The sequence below is a fragment of the Hyperolius riggenbachi genome, chromosome 1 (genome assembly GCF_040937935.1).
Source record: "Hyperolius riggenbachi isolate aHypRig1 chromosome 1, aHypRig1.pri, whole genome shotgun sequence".
NCBI classification, from domain to species: Eukaryota; Metazoa; Chordata; class Amphibia; order Anura; family Hyperoliidae; genus Hyperolius; species Hyperolius riggenbachi.
In genome coordinates, this window is record NC_090646.1 from 382882067 (window position 1) to 382903516 (window position 21450).

Here is a 21450-nt window from a genome sequence, read left to right on the forward strand (position 1 = left end):
ACCACCGCTAGGAACCAGGGCCTATTATGTCAGTCACATCACACTGCCTGACACACATTACTCCTCCTCCTGTAGCTGCATTGAGCTTCTGTTGTCTGTGTGCTGCTACCACTGCCAGGGAGAACAGAAGAAGAACTATTTTCTGCTGCCACCTGCCCACCCACTCTCCTACCGAGTACCGACCGACTATTATCACACACTACAAATAGCTGCAAGCCTGCAACTACTTCCTCCTCCTGCTGATGTCTGTGTTTTACCACCGCCAGGGTACACAGAAAAAGGCGCTGTGGCTTGCAATGTGCTACTACCTACCTATTATGCCATCAACACAAATATAACTATGGTGCTATTAAAATAAAATATTTCCACAAATGAAGTAAAAAAAAATATTACAAAAGAAAGGAAAACCAAGACACATAATATAATGATAGAGAAGAAGAGGAAGAAGAAGATGAAGAAGAAGACGCTATAGAAGAAGAAGATATAGAAGAAGAAGATATAGAAGATGAAGAAGATATAGAAGAAGATGAAGAAGATGAAGAAGATATAGAAGAAGAAGAAAAAGATATAGAAGAAGAAGATATAGAAGAAGAAGAAGAAGATATAGAAGAAGAAGAAGAAGATATAGAAGAAGAAGATATAGAAGAAGATGAAGAAGATATAGAAGAAGAAGATATAGAAGAAGATGAAGAAGATATAGAAGAAGATGATATAGAAGAAGATGAAGAAGATGAAGAAGAAGATATAGAAGAAGAAGAAGATATAGAAGAAGAAGATGTAGAAGAAGAAGATGATGAAGAAGAAGATATAGAAGAAGAAGATATAGAAGAAGATGAAGAAGATATAGAAGAAGAAGATATAGAAGAAGATGAAGAAGAAGATATAGAAGGAGAAGAAGAAGAAGATATAGAAGAAGAAGATATAGAAGAAGAAGATATAGAAGAAGAAAAAGAAGAAGAAGATATAGAAGAAGATATAGAAGAAGAAGATATAGAAGAAGAAGATATAGAAGAAGAAAAAGAAGAAGAAGATATAGAAGAAGAAGAAGATACAGAAGAAGAAGATGAAGATGACGTAAATGAAGACTGTTACAACAACCATTTTGGACACACCTTCTCATGCAAACACTTTTCATGAAGTTAATTTACTTTACCTTTATTATAACTACTACATCACCACATATTCACTTGATGTTTTTCTTCATAAAAAAGGTGGTTTCATGCATCATTGACCTCCAATACAAGTTTTACAAGCTATTTAAGGCCAGCTCGAATATTTTACTCGAATACAGACTCGGATAGTGACGTCGGATATCCGAGGTCGAATCGGATATTCGATTACATCGGATACTGAACTTCGAGTGAATTCGGATAGTTTACTATCCGAATTCGACCAAACTCGAATAGGATAATGAGGTATCCGAGCAACACTAGACAGAACCGTCAGGTTTTGGGCCAGTCCATCTCTTCATGGGGGATTCTCAGGGTTTTCTTTGTTTTCAACAGCATTTCCTGAACCACAATCGCAAAATCTAACTAACAAAATAGTGTGCAAGTGATTAGGGAGGCTGGTTGGTATCTTAATATTTTGGCAGGTAGACTTACTTTCAGGAAATGCTTTTGAAAACAAAGAAAACCCTGGGAATCCCCCATGAAGAGATGGACTGGCCCAAAACCTATCTGTCAAATTTTAACTGCCTACTTTTTCGCAGTAGTGGTCCTTTAAAGGGAACCAGAGACGGAAAATGAAAAAAGATTTTATACATGCCTGGGTCCTCCTCCAGCCCCATCAGCATGTATTGCTCCCACGCCACCGTCCTCCGATGCCTCTATCACCGGTACCGTCACTTCCGCTGGACACGGCCAGTTGTACGCATCCACAGGGACTCCCTCTGTCTCGCCGGGCCTGTTTTACGCCTGCGCAGTACAGAGGGAGCGCACTGCGCTTGCGTCAACTGGCCCTGACTGGCCAAAGTAACGGGACCCGGTACTGGCGATAGATGCAGCGGAGGACGGTGGTGTGGGGCTGGAGGAAACCCCAGGTATGTATAAATCTATTAGGTTGTTCATCTCTGGTTCTCTTTAAGCGACATGCCCATCAAAACCCAGCTTGATCTTTCAGGTGACATGACTGTGCCTAACGCTGGCTGTACAGACACTTTGCTCTGAAAAAATCCTTCTCAGTTATGTTCAGTATAGCATGTTTACATAGCTTTATATTGAGTTTAGTCTGAGAGAGGTTAGGCCTCAGAAATGGAAGTTAGTTTTGGTGTCATTTGGAAGTCTTGCAGTGTCTGAAATATTCTGTATTTTAGGGACACTTCTTTAATTCCAGTAACCTTCCTTCCATTAAAACTGTTTCAGGGTCCTGGAGGTGAAATCACCAGTGTCCTTCCTGGGGCCGTATAGCAAGCAAAAATGATGACACAGCACTTGAATCTTGCATGTATAGAAAAATCACCCAGCAACTAAACTAGGATCTGCACACACCTCGCAAATCTAGCCTTTCGCTCGGATATGACTGCTGCAAGATAGTTTGCCTGCTAAAGATGTAACATAATAAATTTGCGTGAAGAGATATATGGCTCCTGAAGGAATTCTGAACAGCTGAATGCATGAAGTTCACCTAACACGATTCCTGTCCATGCTCCCTCCATACTGTACTTAGGACAGGGTGACATTCCTGCGAATGTAGTGGCTGCTTATTTTGCCATGATGCCTGATTAATCATAGGTTATATGGCTGGTCTTTTGAGCTGCTATTCCTGTAGTGGTGACATACAGAGCTACATTGTATTCCCAGACTCCCACGTCACTCCTCCTCAGTGCAGCTGGGACTGTGCTGAGCTCCATGATTTGCAGACTGATAGCTGAGGATGGGGAGTGCAGGAAAGGGAGGAGGAGGAGGAGAGCTTGCCCCTTAATAGGCTGGGCTTCTCTCGGCCTGACGTCAGGGTGTCCCTGCATTAAGGCATGCATCTGATAACACGACCACAGGATTAAAGCGATTCGAGATCTGGAGAGGAGAAATTCCCCTGCAGCCGCCCGGCAGCCGCCTGTGTCATTATACCGCATCGTGTGGCCGCGTCCTCGCCTCGGGATTTACCATGTCTGTAGCGGGGCTGAAGAAGCAGTTCCACAAAGCCACTCAGGTAAATGAGGGGGACAGTTACTTCTTATGGCCGTGTAAATATCACCGTATTTGCCTAGAGGGCTGAACAGCTCGCTGCTGCTTTCCACCCAGTGTAATGTGAGCTCGGTGTGAACGCTGTGGTATTTGCAGTTATTCTACAGCTGGCTGCTGCAGGGGCTGCCTGTCCGCCTCCTCTGCACGGTTACATTGTATTTGCATGCACTGGGAAACACCAGGTTAATGTGTAGGAAATCTCTGCTATTTATAGCAATAGTTAGCTGCCTGCCCGTTGCAGAATAGCGAATTCAGTGTCAGCAGCAGCAGCACAGTTGCATGTAAACATATGCATACCCTTCTACTCTACACTGCTGACTGCCCTGTCTTGAAGGAGAAATAGATCAGCAGATCCAGAATTTCTTCTTACCTGACCAGACTCTCACCTTATTTGTACTGCAGCTAAGGTGGAAGATAAGACCTGTTTTAGTGAATTGTAACCTAGAGGTAGTTGATTTCATATATGAACATATGCTTATTTTACCTCTTATATGTGTAGCATGTTTTGATAGCTAGTCCCGCTGTTTTGCCCTACTACCTTGTACTAAGCCAAATGTATGTCCTGTCTTCTGTCCTGTACTCAAATAAATAAATAAAAAAAAAAATAAAAAAAAAAATAAATATATATATATATATATATATATATATATATATATATATATATATATATATATATATATATATATATATATATATATATATATATATATATATATATATATTCCACTAGCTCCATTTTAAGCAAACGGTTTAGAATGGCCCTGCCTGTATTGTACCATTGGTAAAATGGAGATTAAGAGATTACTAGGTTCTGCAGACCCATGATCTTTAGGGCTGCTCTACAGGGATTTTGAATTAGAGGCCGCAGCATGTTTGCAATCACCCGGTGCTTGCCTATGGGATGCTGGGATGCTGTTACAGAGGTGACCTCCTCAGCTCCTTCCTGCTTGCCAAGACTTCATGCGGAGCTATCTGATAACAGCTGCATTATTAAACAGGTTGCTGGATTGGGTAGCTTGACGCTGTGCTGCAGAGCAGGATGTGATGTTGCTGCTGTTTATTTTTTGCATCTTCTGCTGTGATGGAAGCAGTTTATGGTGGTGTGTTTGTGTCTCTTGAACCTTTTGGCTCCTCATAGGAGTTGTCTCTTCTATTTGTATTATGCTGATGACATTTCACGTTATAAAGCTTGCCTCTGGTTTGATGTGAGTTTGAAAGACAAAAATAGAAAACGATGCCCTTCCCTAGCAACCCAGTGATGTGTCAAAAACTGCTAAAAATGCTGCGTTAACTATCATATGCCATATGGTGTTAATAGATCAAGCTATATTTACTGGATTTATTTTCAGCAGAGACACCTTTTTTATGTACTGGGATACACAGTAATAGTTACCGTATCTAATATATACACATAGCAAGATTTCATTGCTAAAGATGTACAAATAAAAGATGGAAACACAGAAGCATGCAAAAAAAGCAATTTTGTAGTCTAGGCCAAGCCTTTACTGTGACATTTTCTACCCAGTAGTAGAACATGCCAGCTGCAACATGACTGGTTGGAAATCACCTCTACTGTTCCAGTAGCTGAATATTCTTGTATTTGCAGGGTAATAACTACCACGTTTCACTGTAACATTAATGATCTCCTTGCACTAGAAGGGTCTCTTCTATGGAAATTGTGTACCAGCCACAGTTATCTGCTAAATGTAAAAATCTGAGAGTCCAATGCGAGAAAAGCGCTTTCCAAATGTTGTAAATTTAAAAATCAAAGTGAAAAGCCACAGCCATGATTCTCACTGGCAGTGCTAGATTTCTAAATTAGGCTCCTCCCTCTTTTTACCCCTCAGTGACACATTAATAGATATGAAACTGGAATAATAGTTCTCTATTTGCTCTTAAGACACTTACAGGAGCTGGATTTTCCTCAAGACCACCATCTGTGATCATCTTGGGTGAAAATTCAGCGGAAGTGTCCTACAGTGTTGTCTGCTATGATCATCACAAACCACACAAATCACAGACCGATGATGAGCAACAGTTATTGTTTGTTACTCCCTGCTCCTCTGTCACTTATCCACTGCTTGTCCACTCTTCATGGTACAGACCAGGCAGTAGCTAAGCAGATGGTCTGTACAACAATCATTCTTAATGGCCCATACTCACGAGGGACTTTTGTCGCCTCAACACGCGGCGCGCGTGTGTTGCGGCGACAGGTCGCCCGTGAGTATGGGCCGTTGCGCGCGCACCCCGAACTGTCGCCCGTCGCTCATGTCGCCATGCGATTGAAAGTTTCAATCGCATGGCGACAGTCGCCGCCGCACCCCCGCCGCAACTGTCGCTAGTCCGCGTGAGTACGCGGACTAGCGACAGCAACCTCCATTAAAGTATATGGAGCTTCCGGCGGAGGGAGGAGGAACGTCGGCGACAGCTTCCGCCTCGCCGCAGTTGGCTGATAGTGTAATGGTTAAGGGTTCTGCCTCTGACACAGGAGACCTGGGTTCGAATCTCGGCTCTGCCTGTTCAGTAAGCCAGCACTAATTCAGTAGGAGACCTTTGGCAAGTCTCCCTTACACTGCTACTGCCAATAGAGCGCGCCCTAGTGGCTGCAGCTCTGGCGCTTTGAGTCCGCAAGGAGAAAAGCGCAATATAAATGTTATTTGTCTTGTCTTGTCTTGTCTTGGTCCCTCTTCCGCGTGTGTACGCGGAGGGACCTGGCGAGGAGCTGACGCCGGCCTGTCGCCCACACGATCACGTGTGCTGGCGACAGGCAACATTTGCAGCCCGTGAGTACGGGCCATTATACTGGCATCTGGGATGATCACCAGTGATTTTTTTTTTTTTTTTTTTTTTTTCAGACTACAGCAACTGAGCATTTGTACAAGCTTTCAGGGTTCACTATGCACTTTGACCTGTCCCTGCTCTTCCCACCTAGCCCAATTTCCTGCACAGTATCTAACCTCCAGCACCTAATCTTGCCTTACTCCAATGTTGACATGCAACCCCATTTCTTAGTCACCTAATACTTGTTCACTTTCATACCAAGTGCTTAAAGTGTACCAGAGATGGGTCCCCCGCCATTAAATATACATACCTGGGGCTCCCTCTATACTGATTGCTCCCACAACATCCTCTTCTCGCTCTCTGTTCGCCTGCAACTGGCGGGCTCCCTGTCTCTCTCCTGTCGCCAGGAGCGATCTGCGTGAATGCTTAAGGCAACGTGAATGTGGCTGGAGCATGCTCAGCAGGCCCCACGCATGTGCAGTTGACCCCAGACCGGAGTCACAGTTAAAGTGAACCAAGCACCATTTTTAACACCCAGGGCATTTCAATAGCACATTTAATATGCATGTGGAGCTAGAAATGTGGAGCCTCTTATTTCCACAGACTAAGGTCCGGTGCACACCAAAAACCGCAAGCAGATCCGCAAAACACTAGTGTTTTTAGCTGCGTTCTTCTTATTTTGAAGCGTTTTGCTAGCGTTTTGTGCTGCGGTTTTTGGTACAGCAGATTATAGATATTGTTACTGAACAGCTTCTGTAACAAAACGCCGGGAAAACTGCTCTGATGTAGCATTTTTCAGAGTGGTTTGCGTTTTTCCTACACTTTACAATGAGGCAGAAACGCCTCCGCAATCCAAAATCTGCAGCAGCCCGGGAGTATGCGTTTCTGCAAAACGCCTCCCGCTCTGGTGTGCACCACCCCATTGAAATACATTACCCTAGCGTTTCCACATCCGCAATCGGATCTGAATATGCTGCCAAACCGCTCTGGTGTGCACTAGGCCTTTCTTTAGATTGTACACTGGTTCTCTGCTGAGCTGCCCCTCTAGTGTGTGCAGGGGTCCTAATGCACCGCCAAGAGATCCAGAGCGCTGGATTGTCTTGGCCAAGCCCATTGTTCTCTACCTAATGTCCTGCAGGCACCATGTAATTTCCCATCAGATTTCTAATTTTTGACAGGTTTGATCCGGTTTCTGATTGCTTTTTGTGCAGAAGTGATCGCAAAATCGTTCGGATATTAGATTGGACCTGTCAGAAATGATCGCTGCAGCCCGCCGATCTGACCGGAAATTGCATGGTGTTGTAACGAAAAATCTGCAACGCCGGATGGATTGCGGAAATATGGTCGCATCCAGTCCGGCAAGCGGACCTTCCAACACGGGATGCGGAAATTCGTCCGCATCCGCTGCGCACACCCGTCCGAGCACTCTGCTCCAAACTCACCAACATGCTGTTCACCAGGGTTCTGCCATCTTGCCTCTAGGGGGTGTGGCCGCACGCCAGACACGCCTTTATACTCTTAGAAAGCGTGTCAGCTGACCTGGAGGTCAGCTGACATTTTAGCCTGCTCTGATTGGTTGCTGCCTGGGGTGGAGACTTCTCTCCCAGGCAGTATATAAGGAAGTGCTTTTCAGTCACACTTCGTCTGTGTTTGCGATACCCTGTGTCAGCACTCAGACCTTAGACTAGATCCCAGGTGTTGAAACCAAGGACTTCACACCTAGACTAGGAGATTATTATTGTTATTGATTCTCTGTGTATGATTCTGTGCCTGTCTTGACTTCTCTTCTGCTTCCTGATTCTGTACTCTGCCAGCCCGTACCGTTAACGACTATTGGCTTGGTTCCTGACTATTCTCTCGTCTCACGTCTCTGTACTGTTGCCGCCTGTACTGTTGCTGAACCTCTTTCTGTCTGACCTTGCTCCCTTCAGTGGAATGTCTCCCACTGTTGGGTTATTATCTGAGGCTTGCCTCCCTGAGACGCCGGCCCTAGCAGACCGTTACTGCCAGAGGCCGAGATTCCTCCACTGCCACTTTGGGGGATCTCACACACGGGGTTCCCATTCAGAGGTAACCACACCTCTGAGGAATTGCCGTGTGGTGGATATTTCCACAACTTTGTGAATATTTACTGCTTTGTTTATTTCCATGTTGTTCGTGTGTCCACTGCTTTACATCTACCCGCATTATTAGCAATTCCGCAGATTGCTATATAATCGGGTCTATCCTTGTATTATTGGCGATACTGCGGATCCCCAATAATCAAGGTTCGGGGTGTGACACTGGTCTGAGTAGATCATTTCAGGCACTTACCGTGTTAGTGAGCCTTCCGCTTATTTACCATCAGGAAGATACTGACTATTTCACTCTAACATATCTGCATTAGTGGTGATTCTGTATATCACCACTTAATCAGATATTTGTGCCTCTTGCTGACACCAATCGTTACAGGTGTGCACTAGGCATTATCCCCTACTGCTTTGTTATGCACCTGTAGATTAGCAATACGTCTATATGGAGCTGGGCTCTGAGCTGTTGCCCGAGAGCTCCCTGCAGGTGATAATAATTGTATGCCTATAGTTCCCTTAAGCTTTTTAGAGGCTAAGACCACTGGACACAAAAACAACTAACCCAAACGCAGCTCGGTAACCCAGTTCCCTGGCATCATGCTGATCTTTCTAGCTTCAGTAGTGTCTGACCCGCACACTTGAAACATTGCTAAAGTATTATAGGCAGATGCTCAATGGGCTATTTGTATGTTTAAAAGGAAATAAATATGGCAGCCTCCATATACCTCTCACTTCAGGTGTCCTTTAAGGTTATGGACTCCTTTCTAACCTGTTAACGCTAGATCTGTGCCTTTTTTTCACTTTACACTGGTTTTGACACTTGGGGTCTATTCTTTAAAGTAAATAGTGGGAGCAACAGGAGGTTGTGGTAGCGATACATCACTACCACGCTGTTTTTGTAAAAAGCGGCCGTTGTTTAGTTACACAGGTAAACAAAATGAAGTCGTGCTGATTTAACACAAGCAACAGGAGGTTGCTCGCGCTATTTACTTTGAATCAACCTCTTCAACACTTACTGCGTCGTAGTAAATTGACGTATCCTGTTGCAGAAGCAGTGATACCTCTATGGGTCTCGTCATGGTGATGCAAGAGCTGCAGTGCGTCATGCACAGTAAACCTGATAGTGGGGCATAATTTCATTGTAAAGTATGCCTCGCTGTATGGTCGCACAGCAGCGGTAGCATGCAGTGAGACCTTTCAGAAATGTTGTGGTGTGATTGCAGAAGCATCGAACTGCAATGGACTTTTCAAGTGTGGAAAGGGCCTTTTTACCAACCCTAACATTGAACAATTCCTAACACTACCCTATCTCTTGATTTTGTTAACACGTAGCTATCTTTCACCTTCCTCTATCAAAAAGGCCTATCCCTAACCTGGCCCTATTACTTCTTGAGAAACTAGGTGAATTTTCTTGGGGGCAGATGTTTCTGTCCTTAGAAACACTGGATTTTTGGGCACCTGCTGGGTTTCTATTGCATTGTTTTTGAAGACTAATAAGCAGAACACTTGTATAGCTGTTAGGCTGCAGATTCTGATTTTCTTAGAGCTACTGGCATAGGGAGAATAGAAAGCATTGCACATTTTGTCAGGAACTGCTGATGCCATGGAAAATTTGGGGATTCCATGGTTCTTGCAGCTGTTTTTTATGAACTCCATACTAGATGTCAGCAGGCTCCTTGAATCAAGTGTATCTGAGAATGCCTCCGAAGTGGGATTCTAGGTGCACCAGTTCCCCCCCCCCCCCCCCCCCCCACCTCAATGTCCGAGCCACAGGAAAGGCCAAAGTTTGGCTTTATTGGTGGTTCAGTCTGTGTATGAGGGCCCAGTGCATGCAAGAGCAGATACTATGAGATGCGGGCACTTTTTTTTTTTTGTGTGTGTTACATCTTGGTCCTTTTTAAGCCTTAAAGTTTATATGCAAATAAAAAGCTTTCAAAACTTGTAGAAATAGCACAGGTCACATTCCATGATGAAATGCTATGTATGAGTTCCAGACAGCCAGTCTTTTCATATAGAATGTAAAGGAGATAGAGATAGGTATGTATATGTTTCCAAAAGTATTCGGACCCTTGAAGACTACCACACTTTGTCATATTACTGCCACAAACATGAATCAATTTGATTGGAATTCCACGTGAAAGACCAATACAAAGTGGTGTACACGTGAGATGTGGAACAAAAAATCATACATGATTCCAAACATTTTTTTTACAAATAACTGCAAAGTGGGGTGTGCATAATTATTCAGCCCCCTGAGTCAATACTTTGTAGAACCACCTTTTGCTGAAATTACAGCTGCCAGTCTTTTAGGATATGTCTCTACCAGCTTTGCACATCTAGAGACTGAAATCCTTGCCCATTGTACTTTGCAAAACAGCTCCAGCTCGGTCAGATTAGATGGACAGCGTTTGTGAACAGAAGTTTTCAGATCTTGCCACAGATTCTCGATTGGATATAGATCTGGACTTTGACTGGGCCATTCTAACACATGGATACGTTTTTTTTTTTTTTTTTTTTTTTTTTTACCATTCCATTGTTGCCCTGGCTTTATGTGTAGGGTCGTTGTCCTGCTGGATGGTGAACTTCCGCCCCAGTCTCAAGTCTTTTGCAGACTCCAAGAGGTTTTCTTCCAAGAATGCCCTGTATTTGGCTCCATCCATCTTCCCATCAACCCTGACCAACTTCCCTGTCCCTGCTGAAGAGAAGCACTCCCAGAGCATGATGCTGCCACCACCAAATTTGACAGTGGGGATGGTGTGTTCAGAGTGATGTGCAGTGTTATGCTGGATACACACCATGCGTTTCCGCATCAAATGCGTCCGTCGATACGCGTCGATTCGATTATTTCCGAGCGCATTTCGATGATTAACGATCCATCGAAACGTGAATCGGACATGTCGGAAATAATCGAATCAATGCGTATCGACGGACGCATCGAACGCGGAAACGCATCATGTGTATCCAGCATTAGTTTTCCGACACACATAACGTTTTGCATTTTGGCCAAAAGGTTACATTTTGGTCTCATCTGACCAGAGCATCTTCTTCCACAAGTTTGCTGTGTCCCCCACATGGCTTGTGGCAAACTGCAAACGGGACTTCTTATGCTTTTCTGTTAACAATGGCTTTCTTCTTGCCACTCTTCCATAAAGGCCAACTTTGTGCAGTGCACGACTAATAGTTGTCCTATGGACAGATTCCCCCCACCTGAGCTTTAGATCTCTGCAGCTCATCCAAAGTCACCATGGGCCTCTTGAATGCATTACTGATCAGTGCTCTCCTTATTCGGCCTGTGAGTTTAGGTGGACGGCCTTGTCTCGGTAGGTTTACAGTTGTGCCATACGCCTTCCATTTCTGAATGATCGCTTGAACAGTACTCTGTGGGATGTTCAAGGCTTTGGAAATCTTTTTGTAGCCTAAGCCTGCTTTTACATTTCTCAATAACTTTATCCCTGACCTGTCTGGTGTGCGCTTTGGATTTCATGGTGTTGTTGCTCCCAATATTCTCTTAGACAACCTCTGAGGCCGTCACAGAGCAGCTATATTTGTACTGACATTAGATTACACACAGGTGCACTCTATTTAGTCATTAGCTTTCATCAGGCAATGTCAATGGGCAACTGAATGCACTCAGACCAAAGGGGGCTGAATAATTATGCACGCCCCACTTTGTAGTTATTTATTTGTAAAAATGTTTGGAATCCTGTATGATTTTCGTTCCACTTCTCACGTGTACACCACTTTGTATTGGTCTTTCACGTGGAATTCCAATAAAATTGATTTATGGTTTTGGCAGTAATATGACAATGTGGAAAACTTCAAGGGGGCCGAATACTTTTGTGTGTGTGTGTGTATGTATATGTGTATGTATATATGTATATATATATATATATATATATGTATATATATATATATATATATATATATATATATATATATATATATATATATATATATATATATATATATATATATATATATATATATATATATATATATATATAGTTTTTGAATGAACAATTCACATTGCACCTCATGTTTACAGTAACTTTCAGTGACCAGTGATTGAGTGTGTGTGGATTTGTATACATGCCAGTGAAACTTGTACATATAGTCGTGAGGTTATGCTATATCGTCAGGTGAGGCAGCTTCCTCAGGTGGCATGGGCCCTGCAGCGGCATCCATCCTTCCTCTGCCCGCCCCCCACTACCCCCTCTGGAAATGTATTAAAAGTTAAGTTTTTTTTTTTTTTTTTTTTTTTTTTTTTTTTTTATAGATTTATCTCCCACAACAAGCTTAAATTGTGTATTTAATCAAAATCAGCCTAGTGTTCGGAGTCTGAGTGAGGTACCAAGAAAACTGAGAAACCATGAATTCAGGTTAGCCAGTTTTCAGCATAGCTAATCTGAGTGATTTTAACTTTTTATGAAATGAGCATATGTATTTGCTTTTAATTAAAAAAACAAAAAACAAAAAAAACCAGTTGCCTGGCTGTCCTGGTCATCTTTCATGCATTTGCAGTGCCTGAATCGCACATCTTAAACAGGCATGTGGCTAATCAAGTCAAACATCTGATCTGCACGCTTGTTCAGGGGCTACGGCTGAAGTATTAAGAAGTAGATGATCAGCAGTACAGTCTGGCGATTTGCCTTGTTTGAAAGGAAATTAATTTTGCCGGCTCCAGATCCATCTCACAGTGAAGGAAATGTCCCTGTTTCCCTATGGGTTGGTATTTGACTATTCACATATAAGTTGATTGAACAACAGCACAATGTTGTGAACCCAATAATTTGCTATGCGTTCAAAAAGTGCAGGTGAGTATTTTTACTGTTAACTAAACCTAAAAGGGAGACTTCACCTTGTCCGGAATACTTGTACACAAGGCCCCTGTGCCATAGCCTCACGCTAGTACTATATAAGATGAAACCAAGCTGGTAATCTGATTACTTTCTTCACTGCTTTAGTTTGGAAAGATTTACATAGATAAAAGAGCTAAAATCATCCCAGCTACATTTACTGCACATGGCAAAACCTGGCTTTGTGAAGCCGTGACAGGGCCTTGGCTGGTTTGAGAGTACATTGCTAGCCCTAATACAGTACATGGTACCCCTGGGCCTAGCAGTACAAACTCTAGATCAGTTTGTATCCCAGTCACTGTATCAGCAGACCTGAGTATTCTTTACTGGACAACACAAAACAAAATATTTTATGCAGGGTTTTCATGTTTGAGTTTGTTCCATTGGGAGAATATTCTCTCTGTAACCACAATAACAGTGTATGAAGTCTAGTATATTAAGACAGATCTTGAGGCATTCAGGAATGCTATAGCTAAAAAGGCTTCTATTGTTTATATACACTGGAGCTAAGGATAGTTCTGCTGCACTAGCAGATAGTGCATGTGCAGTACCAAGTAACCAAAACAGGAGAAAGGGGTGCAGGAGCCCTGCAGAACTAACGGTGCTGCCATAGGTGCCAATTATAAAAGGCACAATTTGCGGCAAAGAAAGGGAAATTTGGATGTGGAGAGACAACCGATAAAACTGTAGGCACCAAGGCAAGCCGATATGCAGGAGCCTCCGTGCGCCCAAATTTACTCTTTTTACTGCAAAACGTAGCTTAGTGGCGGCGTCCCTTGGCACCCAAAATTACTTTCTTTGCTGTAAATTGCGGTTTAGGACTGGGGGAGGGAGGAATGTTGGGAGTGTAAGGCACCAGGTGGGGGGGGGAAGGAAGTGTTCGGCATAGGTTGAGGGTGGTCTTAGGGTTAGGATTCAATAGACGCAGTCTGTGTGAGAGTAGGGTTAGGTAACTCTTAGTAAAATATCGGTAAAGATTACAGATAGTTTACTTTTGGAATTTAAGAAGCAGAATTTCAGTATTTTACCAATATTCTACTAGCTGCAATTCCATGCACTTTTTTTTTTTTTTTTTTTTTTTTTCCCCAGGCGCCTTTTCCTCACAGTTCTTCTCTCTGAACTCTACTGGTGGCATCTAAAATCAACCAAACGGCAAACCCATGAGCTAGTGTTTATGAGCCTGCAAAATCCTGATGTTAAAGTGGGTTGCATACGGAACAGCATGTATGCCCATCACTTGTTCCCTGGCTGGCCCATCTCCTCTCTCCCCCTTGCGCTGCACAGTGTTCATACTCCCTCACCAACATGCATGGAGCTTGGCTGATCTCAGGCCAATGTCGAGGATTGGAGGACTGGATAGCTGGATGGGCAAGGTGAGAGCAGCCTTCTGGATTTTTGGCTATAAGTCAGCCAATCGGAAGACTGCTCTAGTACGAAGCTCCCATCCTGTCTGCCCATCCAGGTCTGTATGCTTTCTCAGCTTTGGTGTGATGTCAGCCCATGCATGTTAGGGAATGACCAGGCATGCTGGACAGGGGAAGGGGAGAGAAGTGCAGTGAGAGTTGGAATGGGGTGAAAGTATTGTGGTTTGGCAAGCAAATGGCATACCTATGATCCAGTCAGGATTTGCAGTTCATGAACATAATGGTCTCCAATTGCTCTAACGCAGCTTCACAAACTCCCCAACACTAGTAGGTAGAAAAGGCGAACAAGATCAATATTAAAACCTCAAGCAGTGCTGCTTTCAAGAATCCAGAGATCAATGTGTGTAGTAAAAGTCACAGCAGTAGCGCACATCAGCAGATTAAAAACTCCAAGTCTGTTCCATCATTTTAAAATGACGGTAGCTATCAGTACCCTCAGTTGGAGGGTTTAGTGTAACAAATAGAGCAGAGGTCAGTAGCTGTTTCGTGCTATCATTTTTATAGTGCTTCATCGGGATGTCCTTTGCAGAATTCAGGTGTGTACTCTCATCAGAACAAGTGACATTGTGTGTCACGGAGATGCACACTGGCACACGTGGAAACAAGCTCTTTTGCTGGGAATACACGTTTCGTTTTTGCCTTCGTTTAAACCTTCGTTTCGATTGTGCCTTTTGTCCTTTTCGATCCCGAAATAATCGACCGTACGGTTAATATCACCACCCACGGTTTCGTTTTTTTTTCCGATTCTGATGGTTTCGTTTTGTCAATGATCGAAGGCTGCAAAGAAACGAAACGTAGTACAGGGACGGACGGCATAAACGAATATATAATCGATCTGAACAGCCATCAAGCCTACCAATGGCTCGATTAGATGGATAAAGAGAGATAATATCAAACATGTTCGATCACTAGTCGTTCATTTTTGGGGTCTATTAATCGAAACTATAATGAGATTATGACTATTTTCACATACGTTTTCAACACTCGATTCGTTTACCGAACGAATCGAAGGCTAAAACGAAGGCAAAAACGAAACGTGTATTCCCAGCATTACAGTTGTTACACTTTTTTTCAGCACCTGCACTAATTCACTCAACTAGTGCCTGTGTTCTATACACAATAAAACAAAAGCTGTTTGCCTCTAATCCTCTCAATATATAAAGCTCAGTGTATTGTACTTTTCTATAAGTAAAGTGAATTTTTTTTTTCTTTTTAAAGGCAAGTATTGCTATAAGAGTTCTTACACAAACCTTCAGATTGGCTGCTATGCCAACCAGAGGCTATGCCTTCACATACCAACTTTACTGAAGCTGTACCCTGGGAAACAACCAGTCACAATATTAAGCTATAAATAAATCTGCACACATTCTGCAAAGCCAACCTCTTTATATGTAGAAGTGACTTGTCAGCAAAAAAGCTCATCTGACTGTAATGTTATAAGCAATATTTTAGCACAAAGAATAGCAACAAAAATGCACTGGAAGAATGGAAAATGTAACCATAAAGCTCATAGTGAGAGAGAAAACAGCAGTTACATGTCATTACACTGAATACAGCCAGGGCTATCTTAGGAGAATAGAAGATACAATTCTCACTCAATATGAATACAAAGATGCCTATTTTTAATGCAAACTGTTTGAACAACAGTTTTTCATTCTCCCAAAAAACTGATTGCTGCTTTTATAGTGCCAAACTTACCAAAGGGCTATTAGGTTTTGCTGGTGATCAGTACTGTGATCCCAGGACTGTAATTGACCTACACTAGTGTTCAGAAACTGCATTCGCTGCATTTAGCAACATATATCCTAATGACTTCAGGCATGTCCCACAATTCTGTTGCCGATTTGCAGAAGAACAATGGCCATCCCATTTTCTGTGTTATGTAGCCGAATGGGAGTGTTTGATCTTACAAAAAAGGTACTGAAGCACAAAATGCTGAAAACCTTCATACTGCCCATGGGAAAACTGTCACAGCTTGATGCATAGCCACAGACAAGTCAGATTGCCCATGCCGCCCCCTATCCAACACTGAAAGCACCTGCAATAGACAAATAAGTGTAAGAATTTGACCATACAGAACCTAGCCCGATATCATTTGTTTTTGACTTTCAGATTCCTCAGATCACATCCTGGTTTATTATTTGATGCCCCCCCCCCCCACTTAAAAACTAGTAGGACTTAAAGAGGAACTTTAACTGAGGATTGAATTTCATCCAAATCAGTAGCTGATATCTCCTTTTCCCACAAGAAATCTTTACTTTTCCTTGAATAGATTATCAGAGACGTCAGTTTGACTAATATTGTGGTGAAACCCCTCCCACAGTGTGATGTCAGGGCCATGGTCATGTCGATTTCCTTTCTGTAAACCTTGTTGCATTTTGTAAAGTAATACCTGTTCCCAACTGGTAATCAAGCAGTAGCTCCCTCTGTGCATATCTATAAAAAAACAAACCTTTTTAGTCTAATACATTGTTAGTGGGTGTGGTTATAGATAAAGGCACCAACTGTGTCGTTTCTTTTCTCTTGTCTGCCAGTAGTAAAGATGATTATGTAAAGGCTCATTGTGGTTCAAACAACATGAAAGAATTACACGGCAAATATCAATTTCTTGATCTCTTCTATTTCTTTAACTTCTCACTTAAGCTGTGTGTACTACCCGATCGCCGCCGTTCCGCGCCAATTCGCCGCTATACTAAGGAGTGGATCGGGACTCCCCCAGATGCCATGACGTGGATGACGTCATCCCGATCGTTGCCATGGCGACGGGGGAAGCCAAACAGGAAATCCTGTTGGGGGGGGATTCCTTTCACAGCGGCTATCATGTAGCTAGCGCTGATTTTAAAAAAAGTGCTGCACCACTAATTCCCCCCCCCTCCCCCCCGGTGATTTTATTGTAACGCCAGGGAGGTTAATAATTGAGGACTGCAGTGTTGAAACCCCACTGCAGTTTTAAGGTTTTAAGGCCTCGCTGCAGGGCCGCACAACTCAGTACACAAGTGATGTTCAATAAATGTTCCTATTTTTTTTTATTTTCCATTACCCCATTCGCCCCGCCCGCCAGCCAGCCAGCCAGCCAGCTAATCAGTGCGATCGGCTGTCATATTCCTCAGCCTATGAGAGACTCGATCGCTCTCCTATCTCCCAGGGGGACAGCTGTGTCACATGGCTGTCCCCAGTACAGAGCTGCCTTAGATCGCAGCGCTGTACAGCAATAATAGTCGGCGGTTTCGCCGTCTAACAGTCTCCCAGCGGCAATTGCCGATGGGAGACTGAAGTCGGCGCAAACCACGCCCAAAGGACCTTATGCTGGTCGGCGTTAGGTTGGTCCTTGGGCTGCCACTGCGGCCACACCCATTGGCGTGACGCGGTCGGGAAGCGGTTAAAAGATCTGATGATGATGCTGCTAATATCCTGGTGGTGTTATGCACTACAGGGCAGTGACCAATATATACTTATGGGGGAAAAAAAAGCTTTTTCCACTTCCTTAGTTTTATGGAAAAATGACACCTAAATCATATAAAACTAGGCACTTTTATTCATTAGAATACAGATTTCATATGTGTTAATTACGGTTTTCATCAAATTCCCATTACCATCTGTACCCTCACTGAAATAAACATCCAGTCTTCCGGAACACACCTGCTCTGATACCTAACCACTTCTTCTCGGCCATAAATAAACTGATTACATCCTTCCTATGGGGTTCATCAACTCCCCGCATAGCTTTATCCAGCGTACAGCTGCCTGTAGACGGGGGGGGGCTGGCACTACCGAACCTTAAATTCTACTATTGGGCGGCTGTGCTTCACACAGTGTATTGGTGGTTTGCACAGTCTGCATACAACTCAGCGACAGTACTAGAAGCCACCATTATCGGCTCCTATATGGCATTATCTGCCCTTCCATATCGAGGGCCTAAAGCCATCCCCTCCCTAACAACCCCGATGAAAACTACGGCACATGTATGGGAAATAGTACAACAATATCTACTGGGGGATAATCAATGGTCTCCCCATACCCCCTTATGGAACAACATTAACCTAAAAGAATTTACTACTATCCCTGATCCCTCTGTGTGGGCAAAAAAGGTATCCTTAAACTAAAAGACATTATAGGAGAACAGGGACTGCTGTCATTTAACTCGCTCAAAACACAATACTCACTCCCTAACTCTATGTTCTTTCGGTTTCTGCAGCTCCGACATGCTTTCGAAGCCCAGTTCCGCTCTGAGCCAGTAATCTTGCAACCCAGCAAGATGGAACAAATAATGATGCACTCAGGCCTCAAGGGTATTACATCACAATTATATGGCATATTTATTACCCAATCCACTAAGGTACCTAACAAACTGTTCGCGGCTGGGAGTACTGATCTCCCGGACCTCTCTACAAAGCACTGGGAAGGAGCGATAGCGGATTTCGTCAAAATCCCAATAGCGGCTAGACATAGGCTGAGCGCAATAAAATATCTATATAGGGTATATTATACCCCCCGCAGACTATTTAAGATGGGACTGGCTATGGCGGACGCGTGTTGGAGATGTGGATCGGAGGGTGCAGGATTCTTCCACATTTTCTGGGAATGTGGACGAATTAGACAGTTTTGGTCCCGGGTACACGACTTGGTAGTAGAGGTAGTTGATCCGCCCATTTACAGCCTCAGCCATGTTAATCAACCATTTTGGGGATACCACTCTCAATGAAAAAAAGCTATACTTCGCAAAACTATTACTATTCTATGCAAGGAGAGTGATAGCCTTAGCTTGGAAAAACCCAGAACCGCCAACTATTGCTGAATTTCAGTCTTCCATAAATCTAGACATACCAATATACAAAAAATGTGTACGAGAATCGAGGATCCAATAAGAAATTCTACAAGGTATGGAAGGGATGGTTAAAAAAATTCAAAATAGATATAATATTCTAATGTGAAAACATTTAGGCTAGATTCACAGTGGGACGTTGCGTTTTGATGCCACGTTAAAGTCGCACCGCAAGCTTACAACGCAACGCGCCCAAAAAGTGGCAATGCAGCGTTACCGTCGCATACAGCAGATACAGTAAAAAATACAGGCAATGAAAAGTATGCATCCAAGTCATTACTGAGCATGTGCAAACAGTCCAACGCAGCTAATAACGTGTATAACGCACTGCATGCAGTACTTTTACTTAACGTGCAGCGTTGGACACCAACGCAACGTGTGCACTGTGAACGGGGCATTGATTTTTCATTGCAGTGAGTTATTCTGCGTTAAATGCTGTTTTAACGTGCGACTTTAACGTCCCACTGTGAACTTAGCCTTATGCTGGGAGATGTTACTTTCCTCATAAATACATCTGTGTGTGGTGCGAAGGGTGGGATGGGGAGATACTCTGTACGGGGTTACTGACGTTTTATATGTTGTCATGTTGTATGTCTCTTGAAAACCAATAAAATGTTTTTTCAAAAAAAGAAATAAACATCCAGTGGGATAAAATCTGAAGGGGACAAGACTGATTTGAAGCTAGACTTTATTTTTCTTTCTTCCTATGGCATTTTAATTTTTTTTTTTTTTTTTTTTTTTAATATAAATTGAAGGGTCCTGCAGTTCTGATAGGGAAAACAAAACCTGTAATCCACAAATGCAGATGAAATGTTTGCTCTACTGCTTGTGAATCTTGCTAGGGTGGGGAAGTGGAAGTCTGCAGTCTAGTGATGAAGGCAGGAAATCAACGCTCAGATTCAGAGGGGTGTTTTAATTGTTTTTAATTTTGTTTGTTGGATAAGTCCTCAATAAATTCTTGTTACTTTATACAAAATCATGGAGTATTGATGATTGATTAATGACTATTTGGTCCCCAAGGAAGGTACCTTTTCTCTTATGAGGAATGAAGGCAGGAGATCAGTCTATGCAGAGCGGCATGAAGTAGCAGGGTGAGTTGGAAAACAATGGCCTCGGTCTGCTCTTGGCTGAAACGATCTGCTAGTCTGATCTCATCAAGAGGGCTTGGGGTACAGATATACATGCTAGACTCTAGCCAGAGACATCTGACTGGAAGCCTCAGCCAACAACCACCTAGTGCAGGGGTGTCAGTCATACAAAATGGGCCCAAAATGAACACTGGGCCAACCTCAATGTCTAGTGGCCCCCTCCCTCCCTTATAAAGTTTACTGGTATCTAGTGACTCCCCTATAGAGTTCCCTGGGGTATAGTGCTCCCCACCCCCCATATAGCTTTCCTGGTGGTCTAGAGTGGGCCAAACAGTGCCAAGTGGGGAAACCACTTGCGGGCCAAACAGATTTTGACCTGTATGTACAAGGCTTACAGTAAGTGCTAGTTGACTGAATGTTTGACAAAATTAGGCCATACTTTGTATGTGCAGAATGTATCGGACTACCTTTGGAGAATAGAGACTGATGTGACAAGCGCTTTTAAACCCTTTAATACATCTGTTGTGAGCAAATGCATTTTTAAAATTGCCTTGCATGTGGTTTTCTGTAGGAACATAATTATAGCTTTCTCATATGTGTTTTTCAAAGTGCTGCAAGCATTTTTTTTCTTTTTCTTTGCATGCGTTTTTAATCTAATCCTGGGGAAATGAACATGAAAATTTGCATCGGCATATGCAAAAAGCATGGACATCAAAGGATGCATGAACACGTAGTCCAAGTGTGAAAGGTTCCTAAATTCCTGCCACTATGTTGGCATTAAATAAGTAAAGAAATATGATGCATCAGAATTCTGATCACATGGTGCAAATCCTTGGGATAAGCCTAAAAATAAAACTGAAATGTGCTGTTGCAATGGCTTGCTGGCTATGTTTAGCTAATTTAAATAATCCTTAGGCTTTGCTGTGTGTAGAAAGCTGTATTTCCTGAAGGTATTTTTAATTGTATATATGTTGGCAAAATCTGCCATGCCTTTAGGGAATGGAGCCATCACTTGCATTCTTTGTAAATTCAATGGCTTCTTCTTATCACTGGTTTTCATCATTCTGCATGTGATATGTGGTTTTGTTTTAATTGTATGTTATTTCTCAACTAGTACAATACAACATGATGTATTTGAGGTAAAAACTTTGTACTGGGTTTTTTTTTTTTTTTTTTTTTATAATGCACGTATCATTGTAGTGCACAATTGCTATTGCTAAGCTGT

At 42.9% G+C, this 21450-nt stretch overlaps 2 protein-coding genes across 2 annotated transcripts in view; both read left to right on the top strand.

The window, feature by feature from the left end:
• The window catches only part of CNTLN (centlein), a 540427-nt gene extending 538013 nt beyond the window's left edge, over positions 1-2414 (top strand). The window contains exon 30 of the mRNA XM_068234381.1: positions 2364-2414. Coding sequence (XP_068090482.1) covers positions 2364-2377 — 14 coding nt within the window. The 3' untranslated portion in view covers positions 2378-2414. The remainder of the gene's footprint in view (positions 1-2363) is intronic.
• A 476-nt stretch (positions 2415-2890) lies between these two features.
• The window catches only part of SH3GL2 (SH3 domain containing GRB2 like 2, endophilin A1), a 202811-nt gene continuing 184251 nt past the window's right edge, over positions 2891-21450 (top strand). Inside the window, exon 1 of the mRNA XM_068234382.1 lies at positions 2891-3150. Coding sequence (XP_068090483.1) covers positions 3106-3150 — 45 coding nt within the window. The 5' untranslated portion in view covers positions 2891-3105. The remainder of the gene's footprint in view (positions 3151-21450) is intronic.